Genomic DNA, 15,705 nt, shown 5'->3' on the forward strand with positions numbered 1-15,705 from the left:
AGCACAAGTATGATGTCACCTGTGTTAATTTATCTAAGTGATAGGGTCGACACTGCAGTGTCTGATGGGTTCAAGGGGTTTGAGTCTTGTTATTAACTTCTGTCTGACACAACTTTACTCTTTGTGCTTCAAATTAAATGATTTCAAACTTCATCATTCTCAGTAAAAATCAGATCAACAGCTTCAGTTTACTGTTCACTCATGCAGCAGAAACAGCTGATTATCTCCACATTGTTACTTTGTTTTGATATGATATTATAATGGTTTCTGTATTGATTAATTAATCAGCTCCATTAAAATCATTCTGTGATAATTTAGAACAGGAGGAAGGAGATCGGAGTTCAAACAAGGTTTTAATCTTGTACAAGAGGAGCATCCACAGAGCAACACGCAGGTCTGTTACAGAGAGAAGACTCAATACCTGAGGAGAGAAGCTTGGTATTTATTCCTCTCTGTGGGTGTGTTTTCACTCTAACAGTTACTAATTTATGTCCTGCACTTGAAGGAATAATTCACAGAGGGGGAAGTGATAACTTCAGTGGTCACTCAGTATCTTCCATAGGTCATAGGACAACCTAAAACAAGGTCACAGGTTGCAGGTCATGTTAAACAGTTACACTGAACATTCCTGTGTAAGATTTCAGTTCACATCTTTCTTCATGAAATACAAAATTTCCATCACAGGCTCCATCACAACGATCTCTGAACCGCCGGCAACAATAGCGCCTGCCGTTACAGTGACGTCCGGCTTCACGTGACTGCAAGTGTGACACTGATGTAAAGCGGCTGGTGGAGGCGGAGCGATCAGATGTGTCACAGGACACTGATCCTTCACTCCTGTTTATTTAAGAGCAGACGGCTCGATTCTGCTGATGCCTTCGAATATTCACCATGACTTTAGTTTTTATAATTATAAAATACAAGTGCTGAGCAAAACAGACACTTATTAATTACTTTTTAGTCTGTCGGTTAACTGATCAATCATCTAATCATTTCAGCTGCTCTTGTGTAAACTGTTGGGTATTTTAGTTTCATACGTTCTAAAAGACATCGTCAGATAGGAAGTGATGTAAAAACACAATTTCCCAATAATGTGGTGGAGTTCAGGCAGAAAGTAGCATGAACACATACAGGGTGCTGAAGTACAGCAGCTCACTCTAATGTGTCGAGTAACTAAGTTCAGGCGTGAAGTACTTAGTTACATCCTGCTGCTGAAAATCCAGCATCTCTTCCAAATACTTGCTTTGTGTAAATAACACAAGATCAAGTACACTGAGTTCACGTCACTTATTACAGATGAGAGTTAATGACTAGTTGAGTTATGTCATGTCAGTATTTCTAATTAAATTCACAGTAAGTATTTACAGTCCACTAGATTCAGTCCTGATTACTGTCTGCAGGTGCAAACAACACTTTTACTGTTGGGCACATTGTTTTCTGACTGTCAAACTCATCAAGTCGCACAGCAGCTAAAAAGTTTAAAGTTTCTTCTTCTTCTTCCACGTATTATCATTATTATTATTATTATTATTATCATTATTACCTCTACTAATGATAATTACTAATTGTTTTATAATAACTTGTTATTACAACGAGTGATTTCAATTTCCTCTCTGACTGCCTGCAGATGAGTTTGGGGGCGTGTCCTGGTGTTGCCATGGAGATGAGTTGCAGGTGTTCTTACATCCTGTTTCCTCCTCCTCCTCCTCCTCCTCCTCTTCCTCCTCTTAGAGAGCTGACCTTCACAGGTAAACACACCTCAAACCTTTTAATGATTTCTGTCTGTTCACCTTCAGGTTCATCGTGTTGATTTAGTTCTTCTTCTTCTGTGTCTCCGTGTTGTTGTTGTTCTTCCTCTGTGTTGTTGTGTTTCAGTGTCGCCCTCTGCTGGTCCAGATGTGACCTTTAACTATCTCCCAGTATTGATGCTCTTCCTCACCCCAACATTATTTATTGTATTATTGATCCTCTCTGCTGTGTGTTATAAAGCCATGAAGAGGTGAGCAGTCGATACAAACCAACGTTTTATGAGCTTTAGTCTGTTTTCTGAACACAGTTTGATCAACAGCTTCATGTTTCTGTCCCACTAAAATCAAACCTTCTGCACAATTTACAAGACTTACTACAAATGTGATATCAGTAATTTCATCATATATATATATATATATATATATATATATATATATATATATGTATGTATGTATGTATGTATGTATGTATGTATGTGTATATATGTATGTATGTATGTATGTGTATATATATATATATATATATATATATATATATATATATATATATATATATATATATATATATATGTATGTGTGTATGTATGTATGTATGTACAAAAGAAAGTGATGATTTACCTGTTTTCTGGTTTTCAGGACCATCTGAGGAAAGAAGACAAAGACAGGATGGAGCAACAACTCTCTGATTAACAGAGTGAAATGAGAGTCAAACCATCGGCTGCAGAAGAGAACATACAATAAAAATGACAATTTAAAGCGTTCCTGATGAAAGACAAAAAGACATCTGTCCAAGATAAGCAAAGATTTACATCCAGTGCTCGGGCAGAACCCCACATGACCTCTATAGGACCTCCATGTTTTTCAGCTGTGTCATCGTGTTCGTTGTTTGATGTGAATTAAATGATGTTCGAGGTGACACGTCTCTTTGTTTGTTTTTTTATTTCATGTATTATTTTGGCCTTTTATGGCTTTATTGATTGGACAGCATTGAGATGGGGGACAACCAGGTCGGCCTGGAGCTGGTCCCTGCAGCGAGGCCTCTGTACATGAGGGGCTGCAGAACCAGGTCTTATTTTCTATTTTTGTTTATGAGGTGTGACTGAGTTAATAATCACTCTTAAATCAGACAGATCAGTCTGTTAGTGTTTATCTGAAGATGACTTCATTGATTATTGACTGTTATTTTAGAAGAATTTAGACTCCGGGACAAATGACACAAAGGTCAAACACACACACACACACACACACACACACACACACACACACACACACACACACACACACACACACACACACACACTTGATGACATCATACATGAGTGTGCAGCTGTTCACACACTTTTTATGTTTTATATAGTTTTCAAAGATGTGAAAGAGTTTGAGTTTCCATTAAGACACAGACTCGCCCACCTGATGTGGAAGATGTTGGCTGGTGTCTCCAGTCACAGGTAGAATATCTGAAAAAGAAATCTGAATTACTGAATTACAATAACAACCAGAGTTTATTTTAGCTTTAGGTTAAATACAAACATTTATGTGAGATTTACCTTTTTTTCCTGTTGAACACAGTTTCATTATGACGTGATGATGATGATGATGATGATGATGATGATGATGATGATGATGATGATGATGATGAAGATGAGCTCAGGCTCGTCTCTGTGGGAACTGATGTAGTCAAACAGGAAGTGATTAACTCTGAAAATCCAGCCAAGCAAACTAAACAAACAGAGACTTCCTGCTCAAACACAAACACACAAGCTGGAGCTTTATTTTTATCTTCACTTCCTGTTTGTACCTCAGAGAGAGGAAGATGAGAGACGATCCAACATCCAGCTCAACAGGTTAGAAAGACAAAATGAAAGACCACGAAGAGCCAGGAAGCTTTTATTTTGAAGTGACAGCTCTGTTCAGGTGTGACGATGTCTTCATTAAAACTGTGTTCACATTTTAATATCGAGAACTTGCAGATTTCAAAACGATTTCTATTCATGACAAACTGTTAGTGTGAAATATTTGTTGATTGTTAATATGTTGATGTGTGAACTTCCTCCAGCTGTTCGTGGTGAAGAAGAAGATGATGAAGATGATGTTCAGGTTTTGGGTCTCTGGCGGGCCCTCTGGCGGTACTCTGGCAGGTGATGAAGAATCCAGGCAGCGGGGGTCAACATGGCCACCGTGAACACAGACATGACAAAGAAACTTTGCTGTCAGAGACAAAAATTAACAACCAATCAGAGCTTCTTCTTTTTGTAAACAACAAAACATGACATCATTAGGGTGAAGGCAGACGATAGACTGATACAAAGATACCAGACAGACTTTTATCTTTTTATTTGTCTTCAATCTTTAATCTGGATTTTAATCTGAAAATATTTTTATTCAAATCAACTGAGAGGAAAAATAAAGTTTGTTTTGTTTAATCATAAAATGTCTTAACAAAATCCACCGACTCGAGATGTTTTAAGAATAAACTGACTCCTCTTTATTATCTGAACCTCAGTCATCTCCAACAACTCAGACAATTTTCTGATCTGACTCCAGATTTTTCACCAGAATAAGATAAACACAAAAAACCATGAACAAAGTTTCTGCACTGGAAACATAAACTGTCTCTCAGAGACCCAAAGCTGCTCTGTCCTGCTTTCTGTCAGTAAGTTAGTTATTGACTCACTTGTTTAATCTGTTATTTAGATCACTGATGATACTTTTAGTTGAATGATTATTTAAATTAATGAGTTGATAAATCTCAGAGACTCACCGCAGCGCTGATCTTGTTTCGGGGAGGTTTGCTGTAGATGGTTTTCTTCGTCTCCTTCAAGATTTCTTTTGGCCGAGTCAAAGTCGACACAGAAACATTTCCCATCATCCTCAGGACTGCACTCACCATTGTCATGGCAACGAGCACCAGCTCACCAATCAACACCTGTTGAACTCTGTTTGGCTGCTGCAGAATTAATGTTTGTTCTGTTTTTTGACGACGTTGATGCTGCTGCTGATGATGATGTTTTCACATTGAGCTGCTCAGTCAGACTGACTCTGAAGGACCAGGCGAGGGAGGGGAAGGGGGGGGGACGTCCCAGCAGCCTGCTGATTGGACAGACGGGCAGCTGATTGGATGATTCATATCTTTGATCAGTGGCGACGTTTGGCTCAAAGTTGTAAGTTTGATGTTTTGCAGGATGAAGTGATCTCAGGTCACAGCTGAAGTGCAGCATAAAAACACATGTCAATGTGATCAGATGTTCATGTGACTGAAAAATTAGTGAGTAAACAGCCTGCAAACAGCCTGTTAACAGTAAGAGCAGCTGAACAATCGAGCTGATTACATTTCCTCTGTAGAACCAACAGCTGACAGAGGAAAAGAAAAGGACTGATGAGGGATGAAGGGTTAATGTGATGAGGGTGAGGAGGATGAGGATGAAGGGTGGGGAGATGTTTGATGTGCAGAAACAGACTCACTGACTGAAATCTGTTCACCATCAGAGATATCAGAGGAGACAGTCTGTGATGTTAACACGAAGCTGCGGTCACGTCACGGTTTATTACAACGTGTTTCTCTCCAGGTACAGAAGAATGAACACCAGGCTGTCTGAGCCATGGTTTGGGTAGTGGGTAGGGCAGCGTTAGGGCAGTGTTAGGGTAGCGTTACAGCAGTGTTAGGGCAGCATTAGGGTAGCGTTACAGCAGTGTTAGGGCAGCGTTACAGCAGTGTTAGGGCAGCATTACAGCAGTGTTAGGGTAGCGTTACAGCAACGTTAGGGCAGCATTACAGCAGCGTTACAGCAGCATTAGGATAGCATTACAGCAGCGTTAGTGTAGGGTTAGGGCAGCGTTACAGCAGTGTTACAGCAGCATTACAGCAGTGTTAGGATAGCATTACAGCAGCGTTAGTGTAGGGTTAGGGCAGCGTTACAGCAGTGTTAGGATAGCATTACAGCAGCGTTAGTGTAGGGTTAGGGCAGCATTAGGGGTTAAGAAAGGAAAAATATGCCGATCATGTTTTCTGCTTGTTTTTTTCACCTTTCAACTGTAAAACTGAATTTTTTCAATGAACTCTTGAGTTTGAGGATCCCTAAAACTGTAAAATTAAACACCTTCATCAGTTTGATAATGAGCTGCCATCTTAAAATGTGAGTGGCTTGAAGTCTGCAACCAATCACATTCTTCCTGAGCCACAGGAAGTCCTAAAAACTGAACATCAATCTTTCTTACGACAGTCTCTGAAATCAAACCTGAAGCTTCAGACATCAGTCAGCCTACAAATATTGTTTAAGAGGTAATATTATCTCCATCATTTCTTCTGTAAATATTCTACATTTATTCAGATTTTTAAATCAACCTGACAAGCTCCCACTGTGACATCAATAATCAGTTCTGTTGATTCATCCTGAAATATGACAGGACTCCATGTTGTTGGTTCAAAGGATTTAGTTTAATTAGTTTTCCATAAAAAGGAAACAGACACATAAATGGTGGTAAAACACACGTTAGAAACAGGAAGTCTGACAGTTTCAAAATAAAATGAAGATAAAAACTGTATTCATAAAATCCACAACATCGCCTGGAAACAAGAAATGGGAAGAAGAAAACAGATGGACGACATTCCCAGTCAGGAGATCACGAAAGGTCAAAGGTCTTTAGAGGGACAGCTGGAGGTCAAAGGTCGTCAGGGGCTGTAGAAACGTCCGGCATCCACTCGCCGTCTCTTACGACTCTGCTGCTGCTCGAAGAACTGACGGATGTCATCAGGAGTCACAACCTATCAGAGAAGTCACATGACATCATCACTCAACTTATCAGAGCAGAGACAGTCACATGACATCATCACTCATCTTATCAGAGCAGAGACAGTCACATGACATCATCACTCATCTTATCAGAGCAGAGACAGTCACATGACATCATCACGGTCTTCAGTCTCAAACTCACTTTTCCTTCTGCAGCGAATCTCTGCAGGAAGTCCTTCAGTTCACTCTTCATGTCGTTGTACCCTGAAACCAACAAACACAAAGAACAAGTACTCAGCGACAGATCTGTGTGTGTAGTACTGTGTGTATACATGTAGTTTTCTCTGTAGTACTGTGTGTATACATGTAGTTCTCTCTGTAGTACTGTGTGTATACATGTAGTTTTCTCTGTAGTACTGTGTGTATACATGTAGTTCTCTCTGTAGTACTGTGTGTATACATGTAGTTTTCTCTGTAGTACTGTGTGTATACATGTAGTTCTCTGTAGTACTGTGTGTATACATGTAGTTCTCTGTAGTACTGTGTGTATACATGTAGTTCTCTCTGTAGTACTGTGTGTATACATGTAGTTCTCTGTAGTACTGTGTGTATACATGTAGTTCTCTGTAGTACTGTGTGTATACATGTAGTTCTCTCTGTAGTACTGTGTGTATACATGTAGTTCTGTGTAGTACTGTGTGTATACATGTAGTTCTGTGTAGTACTGTGTGTATACATGTAGTTTTCTCTGTAGTACTGTGTGTATACATGTAGTTTTCTCTGTAGTACTGTGTATACATGTAGTTCTCTGTAGTACTGTGTGTATACATGTAGTTCTCTCTGTAGTACTGTGTGTATACATGTAGTTTTCTCTGTAGTACTGTGTGTATACATGTAGTTCTCTCTGTAGTACTGTGTGTATACATGTAGTTCTGTGTAGTACTGTGTGTATACATGTAGTTCTGTGTAGTACTGTGTGTATACATGTAGTTTTCTCTGTAGTACTGTGTGTATACATGTAGTTTTCTCTGTAGTACTGTGTGTATACATGTAGTTCTCTGTAGTACTGTGTGTATACATGTAGTTCTCTGTAGTACTGTGTGTATACATGTAGTTCTCTCTGTAGTACTGTGTGTATACATGTAGTTCTCTCTGTAGTACTGTGTGTATACATGTAGTTCTGTGTAGTACTGTGTGTATACATGTAGTTCTGTGTAGTACTGTGTGTATACATGTAGTTTTCTCTGTAGTACTGTGTGTATACATGTAGTTTTCTCTGTAGTACTGTGTGTATACATGTAGTTCTCTGTAGTACTGTGTGTATACATGTAGTTCTCTCTGTAGTACTCTGTGTATACATGTAGTTCTCTGTAGTACTGTGTGTATACATGTAGTTCTCTGTAGTACTGTGTGTATACATGTAGTTCTCTCTGTAGTACTGTGTGTATACATGTAGTTCTCTCTGTAGTACTCTGTGTATACATGTAGTTCTCTGTAGTACTGTGTGTATACATGTAGTTCTCTGTAGTACTGTGTGTATACATGTAGTTCTCTCTGTAGTACTGTGTGTATACATGTAGTTCTCTCTGTAGTACTGTGTGTATACATGTAGTTCTCTGTAGTACTGTGTGTATACATGTAGTTCTCTGTAGTACTGTGTGTATACATGTAGTTCTCTCTGTAGTACTGTGTGTATACATGTAGTTCTCTCTGTAGTACTGTGTGTATACATGTAGTTTTCTCTGTAGTACTGTGTGTATACATGTAGTTCTCTCTGTAGTACTGTGTGTATACATGTAGTTCTGTGTAGTACTGTGTGTATACATGTAGTTCTGTGTAGTACTGTGTGTATACATGTAGTTTTCTCTGTAGTACTGTGTGTATACATGTAGTTTTCTCTGTAGTACTGTGTATACATGTAGCTCTCTGTAGTACTGTGTGTATACATGTAGTTCTCTGTAGTACTGTGTGTATACATGTAGTTCTCTCTGTAGTACTGTGTGTATACATGTAGTTTTCTCTGTAGTACTGTGTATACATGTAGCTCTCTGTAGTACTGTGTGTATACATGTAGTTCTGTGTAGTACTGTGTGTATACATGTAGTTTTCTCTGTAGTACTGTGTATACATGTAGTTCTGTGTAGTACTGTGTGTATACATGTAGTTTTCTCTGTAGTACTGTGTATACATGTAGTTCTGTGTAGTACTGTGTGTATACATGTAGTTTTCTCTGTAGTACTGTGTGTATACATGTAGTTCTCTCTGTAGTACTGTGTGTATACATGTAGTTTTCTCTGTAGTACTGTGTATACATGTAGTTCTGTGTAGTACTGTGTGTATACATGTAGTTTTCTCTGTAGTACTGTGTATACATGTAGTTTTCCGTGTACCGTGGATGATCTCCAGCTGCTGCACGCGGTTCAGGTTGTCGAGCGCTGACATCAGAGGGTCGTGACCCGCCTGCGTCTGCTCGCTGCTCTTCCCTTTGTTCTCGTAGGCGAGGACGGTGTCCGACTCGTCCAACAGGAAAGACAGACAGGCAGCAGACAGACGCTCCTGATGACAAGATCACCACATCAATGCAAGTGCACATTAAACTATCTGACCTCATAGTTACATCATCAGGGCTTCAGCCAATAGGAACTGTGACAGGTGACGCTACCTGGCAGGCAGTGCAGGAGCAGAGTTTGGAGCGCCAGCCTGATGGCCAGAATACAGCTCCTGATTGGACTCTTCTCTGACCAATCGCAAGCAGCTCCGCCAGTCTACAGCTTGACTCCGACTCCTCACGACTCCGTTTACAGCTGGGCTGGATGACATCATCACCCTGCAAGGTTAAGAACCATTAATCAATCACACTGATCAGTGTGAATCAATTTTATTGTACAGAGGAAACAGACTAAATTGTGACTGATTAATAAAAACATAAAGTTTATTCTGACAGTAGCAGATCATCAGATCAATAATCAGTTTGAACTGTCAGTGTATCAGATGATTGAATGACTCCAGCTGATGACATTAACAATTACTTTGATCCAGTACGATCAATCAGTTTGTATTTCTGTTAGTTGCCTCAGAGAAATACAGTTTGGAAACCTTTGTGATGTCGTAATTAAGACATGACGTCATGAACGACTCGTGATGTCATCAACGACACATTATCTCCTTTTAAAGACTCACATGTGCACATTAAAATTCAGATCAGTGTCGCCCGCTCACCTTCTCTTCTTTGTTAGGAAGGTTTGTGTTTGACTCGTCTGCTCCCATTTCCTCCTTCACCTCCTTCTCATCAGTCACCTCCTTCTCATCAGTCACCTCCTTCTCATCAGTCACCTCCTTCACCTGTACGTCTGCACCTGGAACTGAACAGGAAGTACATCACAGAGACAGGACGTGTAAGATGCACACATGGACAGATATTTGTAGACCAGTTTTACCTCAAACAGTGAAACATTTTAAAGGTAACAACCTTCGGTCCTGTGATTATCTGTGATTTCAGAGGGACGTTGAACACATTAGAGGTTCTGATTGATCACCAGATGGACATGCTAAGCTAACAGGCTCGTAACATGACTGACAAACAGGAAACACTGTATCCTCCTCATCAGTTTCAACCAACAGGGTCAGTGTCAGATATCAGTAATCAATCAGGCTCCAAATCAATATCTGGGACTGATAGCCATTTACAGTCAAAATAACAACTTAGTGTGAGAATGTGTCAGCAGCGATGGAATGTAACCGAGTACATTTGCTCAAGTACTCGTACTTCCCAGTACGAAGCCTGAAGAAGCCTGGAAATTTACATGGATGTCAGCATGGACACACGAGAGCTTTCTGGACCCCAATTTCTTTTTCTGTCTTCTGTCTTCTGAGCGGACTACAGCCATGCCAGTCTTCCTGATGGGCCGTGAGTCACTTACACCAGAAACTTTCTGCTGCAGCTTGCTTCACTTCATCCCCATCAAGGAATTATATCAAATACTACGGGACCACTCTTCAGCAAAATGGGGACTCAAATTACAACAAAAACAATGCAGCCAGGAGGGGAAAGAAAAGGAGGCCAGACTTCAGAGGCAGAGATGTAAACACAGAGCACCGCCCTCAGTCATCCTGGCTAACTACACTCGTCAAAAAAACACGAGCTAACTCCAAGCCAACGCCAACCACAGGGACTGCCTCCATTCTTGCATTTGGTGGTTAAGAAAGACCGACAGTGATGACAAGGTGCACCTCGATGGCTTTGACCCCCCTTAAGGTTTGACAGAGACGTGGAGCTTACCTTGAAACAAAATGGCGGTGTTGTGTGTCTACGTAAACATATGCTGGTGCTCAACGGTCATCGTCAGAGAGGAGCTCTGCAACACTGACATCGAGCCTCTGCCCTTTCTACCTTCTTAGAGAGTTCCCACAGGTCTTTTACGTCCTGGACCCCACAGCAAACACAAAACTGAACAAGCTGAAACTGATATCCCCTGACTCCCAAATTCATCCTGGGAGACTTCAACCACTGCTCAGCTGACAAGTCACTGAAATGACATTGTGGAATCTTGCAGACACCTGGGTGTGGTGCTGGACAATAACCTGGAGTGGACTGCAACTACGGAGGCAGTCTACAAGGAGGGCCTGAGCCGGCTTCACTTCCTGAGGAGGTCCTTTAATATCTGCAACCAGATGCTCCGGACGTTCTGTCAGTCTGCTGTTGGGAGCTTCTCCCATGTGGCGTCCTGGAGTGCGGCACCGCACAGTGAAGGATGCAGGGAATCATTCCTACCTGCTGCCATCAGACTTTATAGCAATTTAGACAACAAATGATTATGAATGTAAATAAAACTGCAGCTGATGTTCCACTTGCCTGTACTCCACGATACCTCAGCATCTGACTTCATTTCATAACTTCTTCAGCATTTTACTGTATGTAGTACTTTATTGTTTCTTTGTATTTTGACTGTATTTGTACTTGAATGTACCTGCTGCTATGATGACCTAATGTCACCTGGGGGAGTTATAAAGTTATCTTTCTCTCTATCTATCATCCTTCTTCTGCATTTAAACTCTGAGATCACACAGCAGGAGACACACAAGCTGTGTGTGAACACCTGAACATGAAAACATGTCAGATGACCAGGAGTCTTTACCTGCCAGGTGAGCAGCGTAGGTCCAGAGGAAAGAGTTTCTGTTCATACAGGATTCACAGATCATCTCCTGAAGCTCCACACACTCCGGAACCACACAGCCCAGGTGCTGAAAATACAGGTGAGTGAGTGACATCAGCCAGCAGAGGGCACCACAGTAGTCTGTGTCAGGTGTACTGCTGTCACCTGTGTACTTGTGTTGGACTCACCCTACCATGCAGCCAGTCCTCACACACCACACACTGAATCATCTCATCCTCCACCTGGACACAACCACAGACAGAGTCACACACCTGTGAGGATTCAACTCCTGACTTGAATGAAGCGAACGATCCAGTCGAGGGTTAAACGGCTCCATCAAGACTAACTCAACAGCTTCAACTGTTCACAATAACGTCTGCATTTATTTAATCTTAATTTATTAAAAATATGTTAAACTTAAATTTCACAGTTTCATTTTTAAAAATTTAAAAGATATGAACCAAAACATTGAAACCTGTGAGGAGAAACAGAGATAGAACAACAACAATTATTATTATCCACCACTGCTTCTGTTCTCCGTTGTGCTGCCTCCACTTGTCCCAGACTGTCAAGGCCCTTTATGTTTTTTTATTATCTTTTTGCGTCTTCATCTCTGTAAGTGACTTTGGGTCATTGAAAAGCGCTATATAAATTAAATGAATGATTATTATTTTTAGTATCATTTTTATTTTTGTAATTTTTATCATATTATTATTATCATTATCATCAATAATAATAATAATAATAATAATAATGATAATAACAACAACAATAATAATAATTATAGAATAGAAATATCCATCTGAATCCGGATCAGAGCCCCGTTAGTCTGAATGTTTCATGTTACACAGTTAGCATGACAGCTAAACTATCTCTGCCCAGGTTAGTTTCCCAGTTTCAGTTGCCATAGTAACCAAGATTGGACTGTGTGGCTTTGCTTTATGGAGCGTGAAATGAGCCTGGCAAATTTGGTAAGAACAGGTGTGTATCTCACCTGGTCGTCTGGGTCAGGGTAAGGCCGACTGCAGGTGCAGTAAACCCCAAAGAAGTTGTGACTGTATTTGTTCAGAGTGTTGACCTCCTCCTTCTCCTGAAACACACACACACACACACACACAATTTATTATCTATTTATCTTATTGCACGCAGGACTCCGTCTTTGTCCTCTTCACTCCAAACATTTAAGCTAATATAATCTCTATAATATAATATAATATAATATAATATAATAAGTTGTTTGGCGGGTGGGAGTGGGTACAGGTTGTTAACATGTGTTTTTGGGCTGGGCGGTACAGACGGGCTCCTAACAGGCTGGATGGGTGCCGGTATTAAACCTGCACTCACCACTGAACATACGGAACGTTTACATTGAGGCCTTCATGTGTCGGTGCTCTCAGTGACTCCTCAGAACTGAACTCTGCTCGGGTTGATGTGTGTGAATAATGTTTATATGACCACATGTGAACTCACGGGGAACAGTTTACACTGCAGCTCTGTGAACTTCCTGTTTCCACAGTCACAGCGGAAGTTCCTAATGCAACCACAGAAGAAGAGTGAGTCAGTGACATCATCATGATTGTTATGATTTTAAGTTTTATACATTTATTCATAATCAGATTTCAATTTGTTGGACTTTTCCTTTATAACCAGAACACTTATTTCCACAGTCAATAAGTTTTACATGAGGTTGATTGATCAATGTGACAGTAAACTGTTTTCACACATTCAGTCATCAGCTTATTAGAATCAGTGATACATAAAGATGATATTTGACTTTGACCTCTTGGTGTAAAGTTCGAAGAGGTCGTGTCCTTCATGACATTTGTATGAACACGCCAAACACACGCCTGCTGCCTCTCCGCCTTTAGGTGTGCACGTGTTACAGGCATACAGAGCCTGACGCTTCACGTAGCCCTGAAATACATACACAGCACACAGAGGTCAGTTTCTCAGGTCTGTCCGAAGTGAACCATCTTCACAAACGAACTGATACAGGATCTCTGAAAAAGAAAATAAACCAACATCTGACTCCAAATTTGACTGTATTGATTCTTGAATGTTGATTATTGGGAATGAAATCATCACAGTGCCTGCTCAGTGAAGCTACAGCACACACCAACATCTGTTCAACATCTGGCTGAAGGATTCAGAATCAGAACCAGAAAAAGCTTTATTGCCGAGTACTATTTTACACATACGAGGAATTTGTTGTGGTGATATTGGTGCATGCATCAAATAACTATTAAGTGAAAATATAACAAATTAACAATATAAACTATTTTTAAAAAAAGATTCTCAGCTGCACATGTGTTCAGTGCTTCTTTATCTTGTTTACAGTTCACGTCACATATTTCAGATCTGATGAAGCCACTCAGCGATCGGAAACTTTACTGTATGTGCGCAGGTGGTGCACTTACCTGAGGATATGAGCAATGATCGGAGTCACTTCCTGCCAGGACAGCTGAAGCTTCTTCCTCCAACTCTTCATCTTCCTCCAGAACATCAACCAGAGACACTGTCGGCTCCTCCGACATGTTCAGAACCTGCAGCTGAGACCACCACACAGTCCAGAGTCTGTCACTTCTGCTGGCTCTGTGTTTACGTTTCCTTCTCTTGTTGATTACTTGACTTCTTAAGTATATGATGACGTCGCAAACAGCGCCGCCCTCAGTCTCTACCTGAGCTCTGTGTGCACCTGTCGGATGCAGTCAGGTCGGTCTGATCAGCTGCTGAATGATCGGCTTCAGTTAGCGTCAGTTAGCATCTCTTAGTTTGACCAGCAGAGATACATGTGAGTCCGCTACCTGCTAATGCTAACTAACACACCGACGTGATTAAAAACACGAACTTACCGAGCTGAAAAGGAACCGAACCGGAACGTAAGGCAGATAGTCTGCACCGTCTGATCCGACTGTAAACCAGTCAATAACCCGATCAATAACAATCAATAATCCGCTACGCCTGATCAGCTGGTGGATCTTTGTTATCAACCCGCTAGCTGCTTTTAGCCTAATAGCAACTTCCGGTTTATTTCCGCAGATCGTATTTGGCGGCATTACGGGTCAGAGGTCAGCGACGTTTCAAACAAAACAAATTACACCAAGAAAAAGATTCGAGCGGAGAAACACGAGTGATTAAATATGATGGGAAATTAACTTTGATGACATTTTAACGTAAATAAACTATAATGTGGTGCTGTGGTGGCTCTGTGGTGCATTCCCGTGACAACCAGATATCACGGAAAGATTCATTACAAATCAGATCAGTCATGTGTCTTAATTTATAACATGTTCGTCAAACAAAAACATCCTGTGTTCCTGCAGAAACAAAATCATTTTCAACATCTGAATAAAAGTTGGAAGCTTCATCGAATACAGCAAGTACCAATAATACTGAAGATGGAAAAAAGGCTATGAAACTACAATTTTAGGGGGCTTTGAAGGCGACAGACGGTACGTGATGACGACAGCACTACGTTGTAGCAAAGATGGCGGTCGTGGCTGTGTGTGCGGAGCTGAAGTTCAGAGATGGATTGAAAGAGAAGATCAGCGTTGATGTTGAAAATAATCTGAGTTCTCTGATCAACGGAATTCACGACCTGAACCCGAACGTATCACGACTGCTCAGCGAGCTGGTGGAGCGAGAGAAAGCCCACGGAGACTGCGCAGAAGGTGAGCTAACTGATGCTAACTGCTAACATGACAGCAGGACTCGCCCCGCTACCTGGTTCACAACAGGCTGTTCAGAACCCGGATGTTAGCGGCCAGTGTACCCGTGTGGAACACACGCTGACCTGCTGACTCCTGTCCGCACACACTCCACCTGAGTCCTGAGCTGACGTACCAGGATGAACGCGGCCATCAGTAGTGTTTGTTATCACACCTGTTCTTTTCAAAATGTCCGCTGTCGTTCTTCTGATTCACCTGTTTGACCTGCTGCAGGTGAGGAAGAGGAGGACGACAGTGATGAGTCAGAGCCGGATCATCCTGAAAACTCTGAAGTTCAGCCTCCAGCCAAAAGATCCAAAACCTGAAACACCTGTGGACTGCGTGAGACAGGATGACGTCACTGTCT

The 15,705-nt window shown here is 41.1% G+C and overlaps 1 protein-coding gene and 2 long non-coding RNA genes across 8 annotated transcripts; 1 reads left to right on the forward strand and 2 right to left on the reverse strand.

Moving 5' to 3' along the window:
* Window positions 1-1,623: 1,623 nt before the first annotated feature.
* Window positions 1,624-2,655, forward strand: LOC119012813. The gene is made up of 3 exons (XR_005072601.1): window positions 1,624-1,748; window positions 1,876-1,999; window positions 2,385-2,655. It is a non-coding gene; the product is annotated as an uncharacterized LOC119012813 (long non-coding RNA).
* A 964-nt stretch (window positions 2,656-3,619) lies between these two features.
* Window positions 3,620-4,768, reverse strand: LOC119012812. Its single transcript, XR_005072600.1, has 2 exons — window positions 4,510-4,768; window positions 3,620-3,955 (listed from the first exon to the last, which is right to left on the reverse strand). It is a non-coding gene; the product is annotated as an uncharacterized LOC119012812 (long non-coding RNA).
* Window positions 4,769-6,161: 1,393 nt separating this feature from the next.
* On the reverse strand, window positions 6,162-15,685 carry ubr7 (ubiquitin protein ligase E3 component n-recognin 7). Of its 6 annotated transcripts, none has more exons than XM_037086916.1 (13): window positions 14,484-14,598; window positions 14,310-14,360; window positions 14,049-14,180; window positions 13,412-13,545; window positions 13,102-13,162; window positions 12,626-12,721; window positions 11,820-11,873; window positions 11,614-11,719; window positions 9,698-9,840; window positions 9,141-9,305; window positions 8,869-9,034; window positions 6,681-6,742; window positions 6,162-6,510 (listed from the first exon to the last, which is right to left on the reverse strand). In XM_037086916.1, the coding sequence occupies exons 3-13, from the start codon at window positions 14,163-14,165 to the stop codon at window positions 6,418-6,420; spliced, it is 1,197 nt and encodes a 398-aa protein (XP_036942811.1). In that variant the 5' UTR covers window positions 14,166-14,180; window positions 14,310-14,360; window positions 14,484-14,598; the 3' UTR covers window positions 6,162-6,417. The 6 variants fall into 6 exon arrangements, with proteins under 6 accessions (XP_036942811.1, XP_036942813.1, XP_036942810.1 ...); XM_037086918.1 differs by having other exon boundaries at window positions 14,310-14,357; window positions 14,484-14,568; XM_037086915.1 differs by lacking the exons at window positions 14,310-14,360; window positions 14,484-14,598 and adding an exon at window positions 15,555-15,685.
* Between the last annotated feature and the right edge of the window lie 20 nt (window positions 15,686-15,705).

Source organism: Acanthopagrus latus, chromosome 22, assembly GCF_904848185.1.
Source record: "Acanthopagrus latus isolate v.2019 chromosome 22, fAcaLat1.1, whole genome shotgun sequence".
In the NCBI taxonomy this organism is placed as follows: domain Eukaryota; kingdom Metazoa; phylum Chordata; class Actinopteri; order Spariformes; family Sparidae; genus Acanthopagrus; species Acanthopagrus latus.

Coding starts and splice junctions, on each gene's coding strand:
- ubr7 (XM_037086913.1), bottom strand. CDS start 14,687: ATGCCGCCAAATACGATCTGCGGAAATAAACCGGAAGTTGCTATTAGG. Junction 11,720..11,819: donor AGGACTGGCTGCATGGTAGG/GTGAGTCCAACA, acceptor CTGTATTTTCAG/CACCTGGGCTGTGTGGTTCC. Junction 9,841..11,613: donor CTACGCTGCTCACCTGGCAG/GTAAAGACTCCT, acceptor CTTCCTGTTCAG/TTCCAGGTGCAGACGTACAG.